Source organism: Staurois parvus, unplaced genomic scaffold (genome assembly GCF_062004578.1).
Source record: "Staurois parvus isolate SC_StPar_1 unplaced genomic scaffold, SC_StPar_1.0 ptg000152l, whole genome shotgun sequence".
NCBI classification, from domain to species: domain Eukaryota; kingdom Metazoa; phylum Chordata; class Amphibia; order Anura; family Ranidae; genus Staurois; species Staurois parvus.
Genome location: NW_028317948.1, coordinates 383,399 through 402,556, shown reverse-complemented (window position 1 = coordinate 402,556; position 19,158 = coordinate 383,399). Strand labels below are relative to the sequence as shown.

Here is a 19,158-nt window from a genome sequence, read left to right as displayed (position 1 = left end):
TTTTCCAACACATTGCAGAGGCAGCCAGGCATACAGCAACAGTTCACTCATTCCGGCTCAATAATCAGTCTAGGGGATGTCTTTTTTTGATTTATTGCTGAAAACCTGTAACTGGGGAGGGCAATGGTGTATATGATACTTCAAAACATCAAGGCACATATTTTGTATGGGGCATTTTCCCTAAGTGATAGCTACATAGTCTTTCACTCCCAGATGTGGACCAGGAGATTATTAGATGCAGAATTTGTAGAGGCAGCTCTCCACTACGCAGTAGCAACACATTGTTTCATTCCCAGCTGTAAGCTGTAGACCAGAAAAATATCCGAGCATGAGTAGCACATGTAAGTAGACTGGAACAGTCTAAGTTTCCCACAGCTGACAACCACAGGATAGGTTTGGACAATCATTAGGAGCAGACTGCAACAGTCTGAGATCTTGCAGCTGAAGACCACAAGATTGATGGCACACAAGGCATATAGTACTGAAACAATTTATTATATCACAGCTGAGGACCATAGATATAAATGCAGCTCAGGAAATGAAGCTCTACTCACACACCCCAGTAGAAGCAAGGCCATGGGTTCAATCCAGGGGAGGGAGTAGTCCAGAAACCAGTCAGGATGGCTTTAGGGCATAGCGGCCCCCTGAAACACACAGTTCCCTTTCCTTCAGGGGAAGAACCACATGATTTTACTTTCTGCCTGGGAAGAACAAAACTTCCTGGGCTCCAGGTTATTTACCTGCCTCCCACTCACCATCTAGGAACACCTCCCCAGGGATTGGCTGGGGTAAGGCAAAAGCCCAGCCAGAGGAGTTTCATTTCCTGCCCTGAGCTCTGGAAAGTTTGCCAGCAGAGCCAGGGGAAATTAATCAAATCCTCAGACTGTAGAGCCAGAACAGAATAGACCAGACAATTGCATTTCCTCTGCTTGCAGAGCAAACCAAACACTAAATATACCTAGCAACCTGTCTGGGAGGATGCTACAGATGCACTGGCAAATTTAGTTCAACTTGTCTAACACAGTAAATCCAAACTCCAGAAAACAGTATTTAGCCCCAGTTCACATACTCTATATGCGAATTGGGTGCGCTTTGAACCGCATCCAATTTGCAAGACATACACATATATGCGGGCTGGCCACAGAGAGATTTCAAAAAGAGTCCAGTATGATTTTCAGATGCGATTTCTAGTGTTATACACTTTATTAATTCGCACCTGAACCACTGAATTAAGTTGTACTGGACAGGGCTTGAAATTGCACTGCAAACCAGCCCCACACATATGTAAACCTAGGCTAAAACAGTTACTGTGACAGTTTTTTCCTTTGGAATAAAGGTTTCACATAACAGAATACAAGCTGGTCATTGTAAGCACCCCTGTCAGTGTTAAATGGTGTATCTCGACACTCTGACTGCCACTTTTACTGAAAAGAAAGAAAAATCAACCCAAAAACAACAAAAAACAAATACAGCCACTAGATTTACGGTTTGGTAAACTGCAATATATTTAAATTACATTTTTGGATTTAGATAAGCTTTAGCTGCAGATTAGTCTTCAGAGACAATTCACCCCTGACATTGCAGCGTGACTGGGGTAACTGGATTAAAGGGGTGGTTGCAAGTTCATTTGTATGTAACACTGCTGACAATTATGTTTTTCAATCAGTTCCCCAGTAATAAACTGGAGATAGCTGTTGTCAGTTCATCACTTCAGTCAAATATCCCCGAACAAGATTTTTTTTAATATATCATTTTGAGAGTATGCAAGGAAATGCAAATCTTCCCTTTGTATATCCATGGCCAGCTGTGCATTCAGAACTTATGGTGTATGGCACAGTCACATCCTAAATGTACTATTTATCTAAATTGCATACAGCTGTCTGAGCATTTTTGCTATCACCAATGCAATAAGGAATAATTTGTCTTGAAGTTTGCCAACACAGGTAAATGGTTTAATAAAAAAATTCTGACTTTACATTATGAATGTTTGTTTAATGCATTAAAGGGTGAGGTGGACATTCTAGTTCCAATCCATCCAGGCTGATTTTCTGGCCCCTCTTTTATTTTTAACTTCGGGAATGTATACAGTGGGTGGGATTTACATGTATGCTTTGATCTTTTTTCCCCAGGTTCTAAGCCACTTGGCGCCTACAGGAAAAGTGGTTGATGATAATATTAGGAGCCTCTTCTTCGGAGACTATTTTAAACATGATAGTGACGCTAGAGTATATGATGAAATCACTGATCTGAAGCAGCTGACAAACGTCATGGAATACTATCTGGATGAATTTAATAATGTCAGCAAAGCTCCAATGTCCTTGGTAATGTTTAAATTTGCTATAGAACATATCTCAAGAATTTGTCGAGTGTTGAAACAGGACAATGGCCACTTGCTCTTGGTTGGGATTGGTGGAAGCGGAAGACAGAGTGCTACCAAACTGGCCACTTTCATGAACTCCTTTGAGCTCTTTCAGATTGAAATATCAAAAAACTACACAATAAATGAATGGAGAGATGATGTGAAGAAAGTTATGCTGCAAGCAGGTGTGGCAGGCAAGAACACAGTCTTTCTGTTCTGCGATCACCAAATCAAAGATGAAGTGTTTGTAGAAGATATCAACATGCTGTTGAATACTGGGGATGTCCCTAACATCTTTCCAGCAGATGAGAAGGCAGATATAGTTGAGAAAATGCAGTCCATCGCTAGGACAGAGGGGAAGAAAATCGAAGCTACTCCTATGGCTATGTACAACTTCTTTGTCGAGAGAGTCAAGGCTAATTTACACATCGTGTTAGGTAAGAATACAGCAATGTTAACTTGTCCTAACATATCTAATATGTACTGTGAAGGGTTAAAACTGATATCCAAACAATACTCATTATTTACTTATTTATTTTATTTATTACAGGTATGCATATGGTGCTATCATTTTACGCAGTGCTCAATGTATACAGTATATTATACATTCACATCAGTCCCTGCCCTCAAGGAGCTTACAATCTAAGGCCCCTAACTCGCATACATACACATTCTAGGGCCAGTTTTAGACAGGATCCAATTAACCTACCAGCATTTCTTTGCCAGATTTTTTTTTTATGAATGCCATGGTTCCACCTGTTCAGGTTGATCCAGATATTGTGCAATCCTACAACACTCTTTTTCCAGATTTTTGTTATATGCAGTAGGTACAACCTTTTTATAACATATTCCCAAAGGAAGAAGAGCAGCACTCTGATGTGAACGTCTTTGAGAATCCACCAGACTAAATTAAACCTTTGATTTAAAAGGAAATATTTAATAAAAAATAAAATATGTAAAGTGTACAATTTACATGCTTTTCGGGTTACTTGATGTTCAGCTCCAGGCTTTCCTCCCTTGAAGCCCCTGGCGGTATTATGTGGTTTATCTTGAGGCTGGTCATTGAGCATGCAGGGTCCTTATCCTCTCTGATGATGTCCATGCAGTGCATGGTTCTTGAAGATACAGAAAACATGACTGATGTTACAATGTCAGTGCTGCTGTTTGCAACTGTGAGCGCAGGGTACCATGGGGATACCTGCTAAGAGGAAAGGACCAAAATTCCATGCACTTACTGTGTGTCCTTAAACTTCTGGGTTGAATGATACAAAATAGAGATGCAAATAAAGATGCAAAAAAATTAAAACAGTGTTTTTTTAAATAACAATTACTTGTAATACACAGAACTTTGGCAAACTAAATGTCATTCAATTTAAGTGGAAGAAAAGCAGAATTAAAGTGGAAGAAACACCTAACACTAACTATTCTTAAAAGTGTCCCCTTCCTCCTTCTTCTACCTATCCTGTATACCCTGTGCAAAAAAAATCTGTATACTTCCATCTTTTTAATTTGTTTCTGTCTGGTCACATGATCCTACAGCTCCGACTCCCCCCAAGTAAGGGGGTTTGCCAACAGCTGAGAATTCCGAGATTAGTGTTAATTCCACTTTTCTTCCACTTTAATCGAATGACATTTTGTTTGCTAAAGTGCTGTGTATTAATTAAAGTAATTGTAATTGTCATATAAAAAAGCACTGTTGTAACTTTTTGTATCTTTATTTGCATCTGTTTTGTATAATTCAAACCAGAAGTGTAAGGACACGCTGTGATTTCAGGGAATCATAGTTCCTTCCACTTTAATGAATGGATCTGCTTTAACCGCCTCCCGCCCGCCATATAGTAAAATGATGGACGCAAGGCGGTTCTCTCGTTCTGGGAGGACGTCATCTGATGTCCTCCCATTCTAACCGCGCATGCACGGCCCTAGGAGCGCGCAGTGTGGCGATCGGCGGTGCGCTGTGTCCCTCGGACACAGCGGATCAACGGAAAGAGCCAAAGATGTTGACTCGGTCATGTGACCAGCTGTGTCCAATCACAGCTGATCACATGTAAACAGGGAAATGCCGGTTATTGGCATTTCTCTCCTCATGAGCTGTCACGCTAACAGCTCGTGAGGAGAGGAGAGCCGGTAATCGGCATTCCTCGGAGGGGACATGTAAACAGATCATCAGAGCACTGATGATCCGTGTGCCCTGATGATCTGTGTAGCCCCAGCAGTGCCACCTGTCAGTGTCCATCAGTGCCAGCTGTCAGTGCTCACCCATGCCACCTGCCAGTGCCCATCAGTGCCACATCAATGCCACATTTCAGTGCCCATCAGTGCCACATCAATGCCACATATCAGTGCCTATCTGAACTTCCTTTCAGTGTCACCCATCAGTGCCACAGTGCCAACTATCAATGCCAGTCAGTGCCACCTATCAGTGCCAGTCAGTGCCGCCTATCAGTGCCAGTCAGTGCCGCCTATCAGTGTGCATCAGTGCGCCTATCAGTGCCGCCTAACAGTGCCAGTCAGTGCCACATAACAGTGCCAGTCAGTGCTGCCTATCAGTGCCATATATGAGTGCTGCCTTTCAGTGCCCATCAGTGATGCCTGTCAATGCCCATCAGTGCCACCTATCAATGCCTCTTCATCAGTGCCCATCAGTGCAGCCTATCAGTTCCCATCACTGTAGCCTCATTAGCACACATCAGTGAAGGAGAAAAATCACTTATTATAACAAAAACTAAGAAAAAACATTTTTTTTTCTAAATTTTCAGTGGTTTTTGGTTTGTTTAAGAAAAAATAAAAAACCCAGAGGTGATTAAATACCACCAAATTAAAGCTCTATCTGTCACAAAAAAATTATAAACATTTCATCTGGGTACAGTGTTGCATGACCGCGCAATTGTCATTCAAAATGTGACAGCGCTGAAAGCTGGAAATTGGCCTGGGCAGGAAGGGGGTATAGGTTCCCAGTAGGCAAGTGGTTAAGAAACACCAGTTTCAGTCCAATGTTTAAAGCTCAAAACACATACATCCTATCAGTTGTTTGTGAAACTCTGCATTCACTCATGGTTTCCTGGCATTAAAGTGGTATTAAACCCAAAACTGAAAATGTTATATATTGCCACTTATAAATCATTAGTTGTGGCGGCTGCATCAGTTTCTTTTTTAGGCCCTTTTACCTCTGTTTTCACCAGGTGATCTGCCCAGTAATACACCTTCTGTATTAGAGTGCCCCCACTCTAGATGAAGAAGGTGACACAGCAGGCAGCATCATTGTTAATCTGTGGGGGAGGCTAGTATTGGATAGACTAGCAGATTTAGTTACACTAACACATTAAAACCAAACTCCAGCTTACACTTTATGGCAGTTACAACAGTTTTTTCTTTTACTTTTGGAATAAAGGTTTTACATTAAAAGAAAAAATAATCATTATAAAATTATAAAAATAAAAGCTAATCATTATAAACACCCCTGTCAGTGGTAAATAGTTTGTCTCTTAACTGATATATTTTAGGAGAGCTGGTTCTGTTGGAAACAACAGACTTACTGGCCAGATCTCCAGTCAATATTAAACATAAGAAAGCCTAAAGAAGAAGACTAATGCAGCCATCTCATCTATGAATGAGTAAGCTGCAGTATTAACCTTAAGAATCTGATGAAAGCTATGGACCCCCTCTCCAGATATGTTCACATAAACACAACTTTGCATGCAATGATGAACTTTATTTTATTGAAATCTGAAATACACATATGACATGCACAAAGTTTAAATACTTTCAATTCAAACATTCTTAACAAAAACTCATCCCTTTTCATGCAAAAAGAAATGGCCACTCATTACAAAAATGAAATACAATCATCTTGCACAATTTAAACAAAACTATTTTAATCCTGCTCAAATCTATTACTATTACTACTACTGGAAAATGAGAATTAGTACTTGTTATTATGGAGTAGCACAAGATGGTGGTTTTGCAGAGAACAATAAGTCAAGAGACTCTTAGCGGCTGGTGCAATAAACAAGGGCAATGTGTATTTTATTTAATTTCTTTCAATGGCTATATAATGAATGTAAATGTTATTTTTTTGTCTGACCCTCACAGACCTCCTGAAACCCCAGGTTAGGAACCCCTGATCTATAGGCACTGCTTGCTAGATATACTTTATGGATACTTGCCTTTGCTCATAGTTTACATTGTACAGTTAATATAACATGATTTGTGTTTCTGGCCCAATAGCTATGAGTCCTATCGGTGATGCCTTCCGCAATCGACTGCGCATGTTTCCTTCACTGATAAACTGCTGTACCATTGATTGGTTCCAGACATGGCCAACTGATGCTTTAGAGATGGTGGCCAACAAGTTCTTGGAAGATGTGGACCTTGATGATGACATTAGGAAAGAGTAAGTGTTATGTAATTATAGATGATTTATATAGCCTGTTAGAACTATGTCTGTGTATAATATTTTGCTTAGAAATATGAATAGGTTTTTTCAGTTTCATGGAAACATTAAAGCATTATGATAATGCCAGTTATACAAAGAAAATGACTTGAAGCTTTTCAATGTTCCCTTTACCTTTCTCCTTCAGTAGCTAAATCCATTCTTCTTTTGCAACAATATTCAGTGCTGAATTTAAAGATGGATAATAACTGCTTGTAAAACCAAGTTAAGAATTTTAAAGAAATATGTCCTATGTATGCACTTTTATGCAGCAGACATTGAAGGAGTCAACCATAATGAGACTCATAATGAAACCCCAAATCTTAGTACTGTTTTTTGCCTGCTCCAGAAACGATATTTTTTTTATGGTGTTAGGAAATGTGGTTAGGTTAGGTTTTTTGCTGCTAACCCACTTCCCAAAATCGTACAAGCTCTGAAGTAAAGTAGACATCTGCAGTACTATGTGCAGTGATGTGTCTGTACCATATCTATAGGCAGCACAGTGGCTAAATGGTTAGCACTTCCGCCTCGCAGTACTAAGGTTCAAATCCCAACCACGGCACCACGTGCCTGGAGTTTGCATGTTCTCCCTGTGCCTGCGTGGGTTTCCTCCAGGTACTTCGGTTTCCTCCTACACTCCAAAGACATGCTGGTAGGTTAATTGGCTCCTGTCTAAATTGGCCCTAGTATGTGTATGTATGAATGTGAGTTAGGGACCTTAGATTGTACACCCCTTGAGGGTTAGGGACTGATATGAATGTACAATATATATGTGAAGCGCTGCATAAATTGATGGTGCTATATAAGTACCTGTAATAAATAAATACATATCTAGCACTGCTTGCAGCAGTCAACCAGCAGCAGCCTCAATCATTCTTAACTAACTGTGTTAACTAACAGCCATTCTGGGAGGCTCAGTTGAAATTAGTACTGTACTACTATGTATACTGCTCATTCTACATATATTATACACTGATACTATACCGCACAATATAGATTGCTATAATGTTAGGTCTACCACTAGTAATGAGAGTCTGTATGAGAAGTACATAGTTATATTAGATTTATCTTGGTGCCACAGTTCCCTATACTTGGGTCCTCTATTAATTTACCACCGTAAAAAAAACTGAATGAAGTCTGCATATTATAATTAGATTTTTGTAGGTTTCATCCAGGTGCCCTTCTACTACTGGTAACGTACTCACAGAATAATCATCTATTTAACAAGAATGTTGGTCTATATGACTGTTATTAAATGAGAAGCTCCCTTTTACAGTCATGAACCAACACAACTGATTATGGGGTTGATTTACTAATGGTAAATAGCCTGTGCACGCCAAGTGCACTTGGAAGTGCACTATAAGTACACTGAATGTGCATTTGCTGCAGATCTGAGGGGAACATACAAGGAAAATAAAAAAAAACATTTTTGCTTGCATATGATTGGATGAAAGCAATCAGCAGAGCTTTGCCTCATTTCAGAACTTCCCCTTGGATCTAAAGCAACTGCACTTGCAGTGCACTTCAAGTGCACAGTATATTTACCTTTAGTAAATCAAAACCTATGTGTTTTTTTAGACAAATTATGTTAAGAGCCTATTTTTGCTTGATGTGCTAATATACAAAATTGTTGCATTTTTGGATGCATATCGGACGTATGTTACATTTATAGAAGAATCCATACAGCTAACCGAAAATATGCAGTTCTCATGATGTGGGTGTTCCCAAAAGCTGAACTCTAGGAAGACACAAACAAATGCCGCCCTGTAATGCTTCATACATCATTGACTGTATTTTTTTTTTAAATACAGACAGTGTAAGTACTTGCATATGACCTGGTCTCAGCCTCTTATAGTCCCTGTTCAGCAGAGTTAGAGTGTAAGAGAAAGAAGCAGGACAGCGAGCTTGCCAATATGATGAGAAAGTAGTATGACAACCAGGGGCGGACTGACAACTCATGGGGCCCCCGGGCAATAGGGGATCATGGGGCCCCTGTGTCCTTGCCCAAACTCAAAAAAGCCTATGAAAAAGGTACCAGGGGCATCTCATGGGGCCCCCTACTGACCCCAGGCCCTCGGGCAGTGCCCGAGTTTCCAAATGGTCAGTCCGTCCCTGATGACAGCTTACCGCTGTGCTACATCTCGTTTTGCTGTCCAGTCCTAGGCTGGGGAGGGTCCAGGACAGTCTGGGCTTAGAGGAAGTAGGTTTAATAATGCTGGACCGAGGACATATTGTGAAACAGATAAAGGGGAAGGCTCAATACTGAGGGGGGATATTACTATAAAACCTGCTTTTTTATTTTATCTTTTAAAAGGCTGTTCAGTTTTATCTTTATCATTTTTGTCTGGTGTTCTGCTTTAAACTGAGCACAATATTATATTATTGTGATATGTATAAAAAAGAATCCTAAATATATTATAGAAATACTGAAATGATGTTAGCATGGAGCTTAGTGCCTAGTTTAGCACAGAAAGCTTATTTTTTTAACATCAATATAATTTCTGTAACTACCAGAGGAATAAAGAATTTCTATATGGAAAACAGGAAAACATATTTTCTGGAAGGATTATCACACCTTCTGTTTACTGTTGGAAAACCAAATGCAGCCAAAAAGCCTTTAAATCTGGAACACTTCACTGTGGCAATGTTGATTTATAGAAGCTTCCTGACAAGCTTTAATGTATGTATTTCTGTGTAGAAGTATTTTGACAGCCCTCCTTGTGACAAGAAATATATGTATTGCTGTGTATTATCCAGGTGTTTCTTGTGACAAGAATTAATTTATGTCTCACTGTGCATATATATTGTGCATGGCCTTCTTGTGGCAAGCATTATTGTGTCTTGCTGTGTATATGTATTATATAGATCTTTTTTCATGATGAGCAACAATGTATATACTGCTGTGTATATGTATTATGCAGTTCTTCCCCAACAGAAGGATTAAATGTATGTATCGCTTTGTGAAATGTCCTAGGGTTGTTTCCATGTGCAAATATTTCCAAGAAAGCGTCAAGGAGCTGTCAGACAGTTACTACAATACACTGCGCCGACACAACTATGTCACCCCAACCTCATACCTGGAGCTGATCCTGACTTTCAAGACTTTACTAAACAGCAAGCGTTATGAGGTGGACACCATGAGGAACCGATACCTCGTTGGTCTCGAAAAACTAGAATTTGCATCATCACAAGTAAGCACAATAACACAGGATAATGTGCAGTTGTTATTGCTGCACCAAACAGGTTATAGTTAGTTTTCAGACCCATTTTATCCAAGTATATAACTTAACACCTTTTACATAGTTAGGTAGATTAGGTGTATTAGACTGAAAGTGTATGTATGGGTAAAATTATAACCAGTACATCAGTACAACGCTCTAATATATCCACATTTTCTGAGGTTTTGTCTCTTTTACCCCTTCCTGCTGCCCCCCAGCCCCATTAGAAGGTTCTAATTGCCAGGATCATGTGACTGCTGTGATTTGCAGTCAGAGCGGTCACACGATCGAAAAACTCCCAATCCCAATCCCAGGTATGCATCCACTGCTTACTGTGCTGGGAGCTCGCAGGGAGAGCGCATGTGTTTACAGAGGGACTCATATATGCAGCTGTTCGGTGTTAAAGTCCACCCGCCAGAGGCCGCATATACAGTATACCTCCAACTCCAAGTATACCTCCAACTGGAAGTGGTTAAAATGCTGCAAGTACAGAAAAATACCTTGTAATCCTGGCAGATATCCAGTGAGCTTGTCTCTTCCTTATCAGTTATCAGTCCTGTTCAGTTAATTTCTGTGGGCTACAGAACACTCCCTTTCCCAATGTAATGGCAGTAAGTAGAGGGGGATGTGCTCTGTAGGGTGACATCTCTCCATTAAACAGTACAGTGAGTGAGCTGTATCACCCTAGGACAGAAAATATGTTACTGGCTGAATTATGCTTATGGCAAACAAAATTCTACTGGCTACCACACAACTTCTAGGTTTATTATACTCTTGTATAGTTATTCATCAATCTAATGCATGATTATTGTCTACTCCCACTGATGTTGGGGCATTTTCTACTCCCACTGGCCACAGTCCAGACCCCCCTAAAGTCTGAAGGACAGTAGACTGACTCTTTGTTTAGAAAGGTTGGAGACCCCTGTCATTGGCCACACCTCCCATAATCCTCTCTTTAAGTAGTTAAATCTTCCCACCAGGGGCAGACTGACAACTCATGGGGCCCCGGGCAATAGGAGATCATGGGGCCCCTGAGCCCTTGCCCACACCCAAAAAAGCCTATAAAAAAGCAAATGAAAGGTACCAGGGGCATCTCATGGGGCCCCCTACTGACCCGGGCCCTCGGGCAGTGCCCGAGTGCTCGAATGGTCAGTCCGCCCCTGCTTCCCACTGATATGCAGGTTAATGCCAGTCACCAACACTGGATGGGTTTCTGATTGGCTGATCTCATGATTACTTTGATCTTGCATGAATTAAAATAATCAAATGTGTACATCCTTTATCATGGTAATTAAAGAATATGTAAACCTAACATTTTATATTCTTGATATGTGCCTGCTGTACCATGCACTTGTGTTAAAAAGTTTCCTGTTCTCTCTGTATTTCTTCATTTGTGTGAAATACCAGGTGTTCCTTACAGTTCCTTTGCTTTCCCATTAAAAATTTACCATACTAGGCATGAGATCAAAGCATGGCCAGTTTTCTAGCTGTGCTGGAACTCAACCTGCTCCCCTTCAATGATGAAAATTCTGCTGACTCCCCCTCCCCCATAGCCCATCACTAAGACAACCAGTGGGCTGCTGTTTCTCCTCCCCCAGCTATCTAAACTCCTTATGCAGCTGAAAACAGCAATTATGTGACCACTTATAAAGAAGGAAAGGTATTTATAATGCTTTTGTATATACACAAATGTTTTGCCTTTCATTTCTATTTTAACCTGAATGGGGCTGATTTGTTAATGGCAAATATACTGTGCACTTCAAGTGCACTTGCTCCAGAGCTTAGTAAATGCGGCAAAGCTTCACTTTGCCAAGAATACCCAATCACATGCAAGGAAAAAAATGCAGCATTTTTGCTTGCATATGATTGGATGATAGAAATCATTAGCGTTTCCCCTCATAAATAGAGCAACTGCACTTGAAGCGTTCTTGCAGTGCTCTTGCAAGTACACTTACAAGTACACTTGCAGTGCGCAGACTATTAGCCTTTAGTAAATCAACCCTTGTTGTTTTACAAGGTAAGGGTACACATACACTATAGGGTTGATTTACTAAAGGTAATGAAGGTAGTAAAGGTATAGGTACTGTGCTCTGCGAGTGCAGTTGCTTTAGATCCGAGGGGAAGCTCTGAAATGAGGCGAAGCTCTGCTGATTTCTTTCATCCAATCATGTGCAATCAAAAATGCTGTTTTTTTATTTTCCTTCCATGTTCCCCTCAGATCTGGAGCAAGTGCACTTTCAGTGCACTTCCAAGTGCACAGCCTATTTACCTTGAGTAAATAAACCCCTTTAACTTCTTTTGAAGAACATTTTCTACAACTGTTTGCATTGGGTACAGTCAGTTTTGGCTTTATGAACCTGAAAAATGCCTTATTGCAAGCCCAACTGGTCAGGAAGCTTATCACAAAATATACCTAATTATCATATGGCTGAGATGTCTTTACACATCAGCTACAGAAATCCTTGCCATTATGTTCAAAGTATATTTCTATTTACACCATAAATATTTGCAAAAATACCAATCATACCAATATCTCATAAATTAATTTGTGTTGTGTTGCACTGTAAAAGTAGGTCCTGTTCTACATTTTTTCTGTGCAGGGCAACATACATCGATATAAACTGCTCCTATTGAAATACTTTGATTATACCATGTACATGCACTGGCATGTATTGATCAATCCATGCTAGCGTATCTGATGTGAATAGACCCGAAATAGTATTTTTTGTTCTATAAAAATATGTGAATTAGTATAGAATGCACTCTGTGGACCTGTGTTTTTCTAAAACTGGAATCCCTCTTTAAAGCGGAGTTCCAGCTTAAAAAAAAAAAATCAGCAGCTACAAATACTGTAGCTGCTGACTTTTAAAATAGAGAAATAGAGCCACTTACCTATCCCTCGGTCCAGCGGTGTCCTCACCACCACTGGTTTCAACGGACTTCTTCTCTCCCTGGCGCCGGCATCTTTAGTGTGGGCACCCGGCTGTGACAGCTTGCGGCTTCATTGCGCATGTGGCAGAAGCGCTGCGCTTTGTGCATGGCCCTGTAATCTTCGGGGACCTGTCACATGTCCCAGAAGGCTATGGGGAGGGAGGGAGGAAAACGTCTGCTTCCGATCGCCTAGGCGATCTCAGTGGAAGTGGGAGCGGGTACCTGACAAATTCGGGTAGCCGCTCCCCAAAGGTGCTGATCCTTAACGGGGAGAAGAGGACAATGCATTAAAGCGGAACTTCCCCTTTTGGGTGGAACTCCACTTTAATAACCTGATAATAACAGAAAACTATACATTACATTGCTGATACAATAAAAGATTTGTTGGGATAGTCAGAGAAACAACTACATGGAGAAGGAAGTTAAAATGACTTCTAATTTGCATTTATAATTGTATACAATATATGAATTCTGTTTGTGGCAGGTTATGGATGTATTCACTCTCATGTCTAATCTTGCTCTTATAAAAACCAATAAAAATAATGAAAAATAAAGGATTTGAGTCAATTGTGACAGTATAAAAGGAAGATGTAATATCACTCTGAAAACTGAAAACATATTAAGTATCTGACAGCTTTTTATTATCTTTTGTAATATTCATTATTTGACTATGCTTTCTTTCTTTTCAACTCTTAGAAATGAGTACAAAGAAAAAAAATACTTATAATGTTTAAATAATGGAATGAACTAACAATGGGAGTGAGTGTAGTCAGCTCCTCTGTTGTGTTATGTTCTAGTCTTTATCAAGCCTTACATTTACTAATCAGTGCTATTCTTGATGTAATTTGTATTAGGTTTCAGTTATGCAGAAAGAGCTCACTGCGCTTCAACCAGAATTGATTAAAACTTCAGCAGAAACTGAGAAGATGATGATTAAAATAGAAAAGGAGACTGTGGATGTTGACGCTAAAAGAGAATTGGTGTCTGCTGATGAGAAGGTGGCTAATGAGGCAGCTGCAGCTTCTAAAGCAATTAAGGTAATCAAGGGATCAATGTTTGGCTATAGTGTCTTGTTAGCTGTGTCAGTGGTTACCTATGACAAATGTAACTCAATTTACCAGTTTTGGCAGTGCTGAGCTTGAGGCTATCTAGAATTTAAAACTGAAAGAGTACTAGTGATACTGGAGAAAGTTATACAGGGCAAAAGTTTTCCACTCCGTGTGTTTCTTTTAGTTAAGATTCGTTTTTCGGACAAAAATTAAATTTTCTGAGATTCTGATGTAAGCAAATCTCCAAATGGATATAGCAATAAATGTAAACCAATCCGAAAAAAAATTAACAAATGCATTCATTTCCTTCAGACGAAGTCTTATGATGCGATAGTACTTCAGGCTCATGAGAAAACTATTTCATGTTTCAAATTTGTTTGATGATTTGGATAATGAATGGATAAGAATTTTATTCGTTAATTCGGATGCACAGTCGATAGTGTCCAATCAGCTCATGCCATTTCTCTTGGTGGATTGGACTAGCATCCGAAAATATAGAATCCTTATGATTCAAATCCGAACATATAGCAATCTTCCACAAAAACTGCAAAATTTTTCAAATCCACCAGCATCAACTAATATACAAAACAAATGCCAAAGATACGAAATGAATTCTGAAAGCAAATTAGTTCTACATAACGAATATGAGGAAACGAAAGCCTTCAATGAACAAATGTATCCGAAACGAAATGAAAATTTTTGATGTGCACATGACTACCATGCACTATCTGTTTTTCACACAGTAAATCATCCATGCCCCATGCTGCTGTTCACTGGATTCATTAAAGTGTATTTACATGTTTGCATTCAAATAGTGATTAACACGTATTTTATATTTGTTACATGTAGTCATTCAAATAGCATAACTTAAAATTTGCTGCTTACATTTTACTTACTATTCCTGAAAACTTTAAAACATTATTTTTTTTCTGCTATGCAGTGTTAAAAAGAGGGCTAGCCAGTTAAGGTTTACCATAATTAAAGCTGTCTGTGCTATGCTGAAAGATCTCATTAGTAGTTGTAAATTACATTTGAACACTGTCTATCCTACCAAAGGGTCAAAGTTCTAAAAGCTAGGCTTCTGTGTTGTATGCTAAGGAGGGGAAACTCAGTATGTCCCCAAACTTTGTCTGGGAACAGACTCACTTAAAACTTTTTCAGAGTAGCTTGTAATCTATCCAAGTCCTGCACCAAAGAACAGGGGCGGACTAACAACTCAAGGGGCCCCCGGGCAATAGGTTATCATTGGGCCCCTGTGTCCTTGCCCAAACTCAAAAAAGCCTATAAAAAAGGTACCAGGGGCATCTCATGGGGCCCCCTACTGATCCCGGGCCCTCGGGCAGTGCCCGAGTTTCCAAATGGTCAGTCCGCCCCTGCCAAAGAAACATCTAAAAGATAAGACATTGTTTGCCATGTGAATGGGAACACATATAATTGGGGGTTTTCTTAAATTTAAAAAAGTATAAATACACTTTAAGGTTCTAGGTCACCCTAGCTATGAGAACGTCTGTATTATTCAGGACCTTATAAGACTCTTAAGATGCTATAATGATGACAGGTATTTATACCCACATGGAAGAAAAATATATTTGAAACATGTTTTAAAAATATTCTTCCCAAATATATTGACATATATTTGAAATGCTACAATTTTGGCCATATTCAATATATTTCTATATATATATATATATATATATATATATATATATATATTGTGGCAGTGCGGTGTCCTGCCACGGCCAAAATAAAGCTGAAAACCCTGGATTCTCAACCAGGCGGGTTGAGGGGCTCCAGAGGGTTGATGTATTGCAGAGGAAACTGACTTTTCGGTTTCCTCATTTATTCATTAAGTTTGTTTTGGGATCTGGAGCCTGGAGATTTCAAAGAGATCTGGGAGGGATGAAATCTCCAATCCGGGGTCCGTGTTTTGAGAACCCCCAGCACACTGATTGCACAGGTGTGTGCAGGCCTTTTTGTAGAGGCCTAACCATGGTTCTGGGCTCCACCCCGGCAGACAGGAGTCAGGAGGGCTCCACCCTGGCTGACGGGAGGTCTCTGCCTTGGAGTCAGGTGGAAGCCAGACTAGCTGTGTGCTAGTGGCCATAATTTGGGAAGAGTCTGCAGGAGACAGACAGTGAGCTGCGTACAAGCCAAGAGGCTGAATCTTTGTTGGTATTGCTTGATGGTGAATACCCCTGCGTGGGAAGCATTTTTGTTGAACTTTTTCTTTTAAATAAAATTGGGCCAAAAGGCCCTTAAAGAAGCAAGTTGCTGTGTGCTTAAACAAGAAAAGCTCTACCATTTTGAAGCGAGTTCCCACAATATATATATACTGCATGTTGAAAATGTATTATTATTATTATACAGGATTTATATAGCGCCAACAGTTTGCTCAGCACTTTACAATATAACTGGAGACAATACAGCAACAATACCGTTCAATACAAGAGGGATAGGAGGGCCCTGCTCCTTGGAGCTTACAATCTGGTAAATACTGGGGGGTTGCTTTACCTTTTTTGTAGTGGTCACATGACCACTATTGTCTTCTCCTCCTCAAGTTCCAAGGAGTGGAAGCTAAAGCTAACAATCAGCAACGTCTGCCAATGTCACAAATCCCAGGAGTTCATTAGCTCCCCGGATACCAGCATAGCATCTACATGCTTTAGGTGGGGATAGAGGGATGGCTGACATCTCTAGGCACTCCCTTCCCACAGCATATGGCATGGGCAAGCTCAGCAAGGCTGGAGGAAGGGGGGGGGAGAAGGAGCAGCCAGCGATGTCAAAGACTATGGGACTATAGGCACCCCACAGCACAGCATCCAGTAAGTCCCATTAGAAGAGACAAGGATGCAAACTAACCACGCTAGCACAGATCGGCTTCTGTACTTAGCATGGTCAGAAATCAAGAGGAGGTACATGTATTCCGAGGACACTGGCAGGATCAGCAGGTATTAAGTATAGCTTCAACTTTTATTGAATAAATTAAACGGTACTAGTAGCTGATGTGACGGACGGAGCAATGTAGTCCCAAAGTTTTCAAATCTCGGTTTACCTACTGTCCTACTCTAAATTCACCTTTTAACAAAAAATAAATGCATAATTTTTGCAGGTAAAAAAAACCCCCAAAAAACGTGCATTTATTATTTTTTATTTACAAAATATGTGAAAAAATATGTGAAAAATATTTTTAAAAATACATTTCAATTAATACTGTATGTCTTTAAACATACAAATCTACAATTTTGGAATGCATTTACAAATATATGTTAATGACTTTTTTATGTTAAAAAAAATCTTAAGAATATATTCTTTTTTTAAAATATATTCTTCAGATTTTTTTTAACATATAAAAAAGTCATTCTAACATATATTTTTACATATATTTGTAAATGCATTCCAAAAATGTAGATTTGTAATTTTAAAGACATACAATATATTTGAAATGTATTTTTAAAAATATTTTTCAAATATTTTGTAATAAAATTGCATTTCAACATGCAATATATATATATATATATATATATATATATATTGCATGTTGAAATGCAATTTTATTACATTCTTATTCTTAAGATTTTTAAAGATTTTTTTAACATAAAAAAGTCATTTTAACGTATATTTTTTTAATGAATTCCAAAAATGTAGATTTGTATGTTTAAAGGCATACATTGTTAATTGAAATGTATTTTTAAAAATATTTTTCACATATTTTTTCACATATTTTGTAATACATTTTCAACATACAGTATATATATATTATATTTATTGAAATATGTTGAATATAGCCAAAATTGTAGCATTTCAAATATATGTCTATATATTTGGGAAGAATATTTTTAAAATATATTTCAAATATATTTTTCTTCCATATGGGTAAGCACAACATGTAGGAGGATGTAAACAACGAATAAAATAATTGAATAGATTTCCAATGACAATGGATATATGACTTTAAGACTCATTTATATTAATATTAAAGTGTTACTAAACCCAGGACTTTGCTTTCACTATATCTGGTCTTCCACAGTACACAGAACATGGCAATTATTTTATTAAATATACTGTAAACTGCTAAATACCTTTTCTCATCAGCAGTTAGAGCAGTTTTGTGACTTCTATCAGTGTCCAGCTGTGCACTGGCTAAAGCTTGTAGGAGGAGTTTTCATTCTCCCCTGATTGTCCTATGAGGCTGCATGATCCATGACACCTTTGTCCAGACAGTTCTGATTGGCCCTGGGTTGATCACATGCACCCTCCCAAACACATAAGCCATATACACTAAACTGAGCATGTGCAGAGTGGCACCTAGAGCTCTGTACTATCAGCAGATGGGCTAAGGACAGTGGAAGAAGGGGAGAATCAGAGAAGACAGGATCAAACAGCCTTTTTACACAATGTAGATAATTAGCAACTTAGGTTCCAGAGTGAATAAAACAAGAATGCTTTACTGCATATTCAGACGGATTTTACTGTTGTGGGTGTAGTAATACTTTAAGATGTTTTTGATTAGTGTTCTTGAAACCCAACTCCAGTTAAAAATCATTTTAGACTTTTGGATAGAGTGTGATAGGGTTAGATCTTCTGTCATCTATTTATTGCTATACGTATACCTGTTTAGGAGATTTATTTTCTCCTAATTTTATGGATATTGGACAAGACAAGAAAGGAGTAAAGCAGGCCCTAGATGGTTCGAATCTCAGCTGGATTAGCAGGGACTGGCCGAGATTCGATCCATGTATGAGCAGGCTGATTGTACTCAAGTTGATCCATCAATCGACTTGGGTACAACCAGCATGTCATATTTCTAGCATGTGATTATTGCCAGTGGCTGTAGCCGCTAGCACTATTCACTGTGTTCTCCCAACAGGGAGGGCTCCCTGCAACCACTCCTCCCACCTATCAGGAGAACACAATAGCTCCTCAGGAGGGATTGACAGTCAGTGTTGATGGGGGAATTGGTTGCAGTAAAGAAAATCACATCATTTATGGCCTGCCTAAAAATCAAAGTTTATTTTACAGTGGGGAAGTGTCAGAACCTCATTGTGTCTTCTGTAGGGACATTTCCCTTGACTACCCGTCCAGGTAATTAGTGTCATTGAGAACAGGAAGTGTTATGTCTGCAGCCAGCTATATGTAAGGCTTGTATGTATGGGTGTTCTCTAATCAGAT

At 39.3% G+C, this 19,158-nt stretch overlaps 1 protein-coding gene across 1 annotated transcript in view; it reads left to right on the top strand.

Moving 5' to 3' along the window:
• DNAH3 (dynein axonemal heavy chain 3) overlaps positions 1–19,158 on the top strand; it is a 213,068-nt gene that overhangs the window by 121,935 nt on the left and 71,975 nt on the right. The window contains exons 23-26 of the mRNA XM_089674783.1: positions 2,130–2,796; positions 6,587–6,752; positions 9,766–9,982; positions 13,795–13,977. Coding sequence (XP_089530909.1) covers positions 2,130–2,796; positions 6,587–6,752; positions 9,766–9,982; positions 13,795–13,977 — 1,233 coding nt within the window. The remainder of the gene's footprint in view (positions 1–2,129; positions 2,797–6,586; positions 6,753–9,765; positions 9,983–13,794; positions 13,978–19,158) is intronic.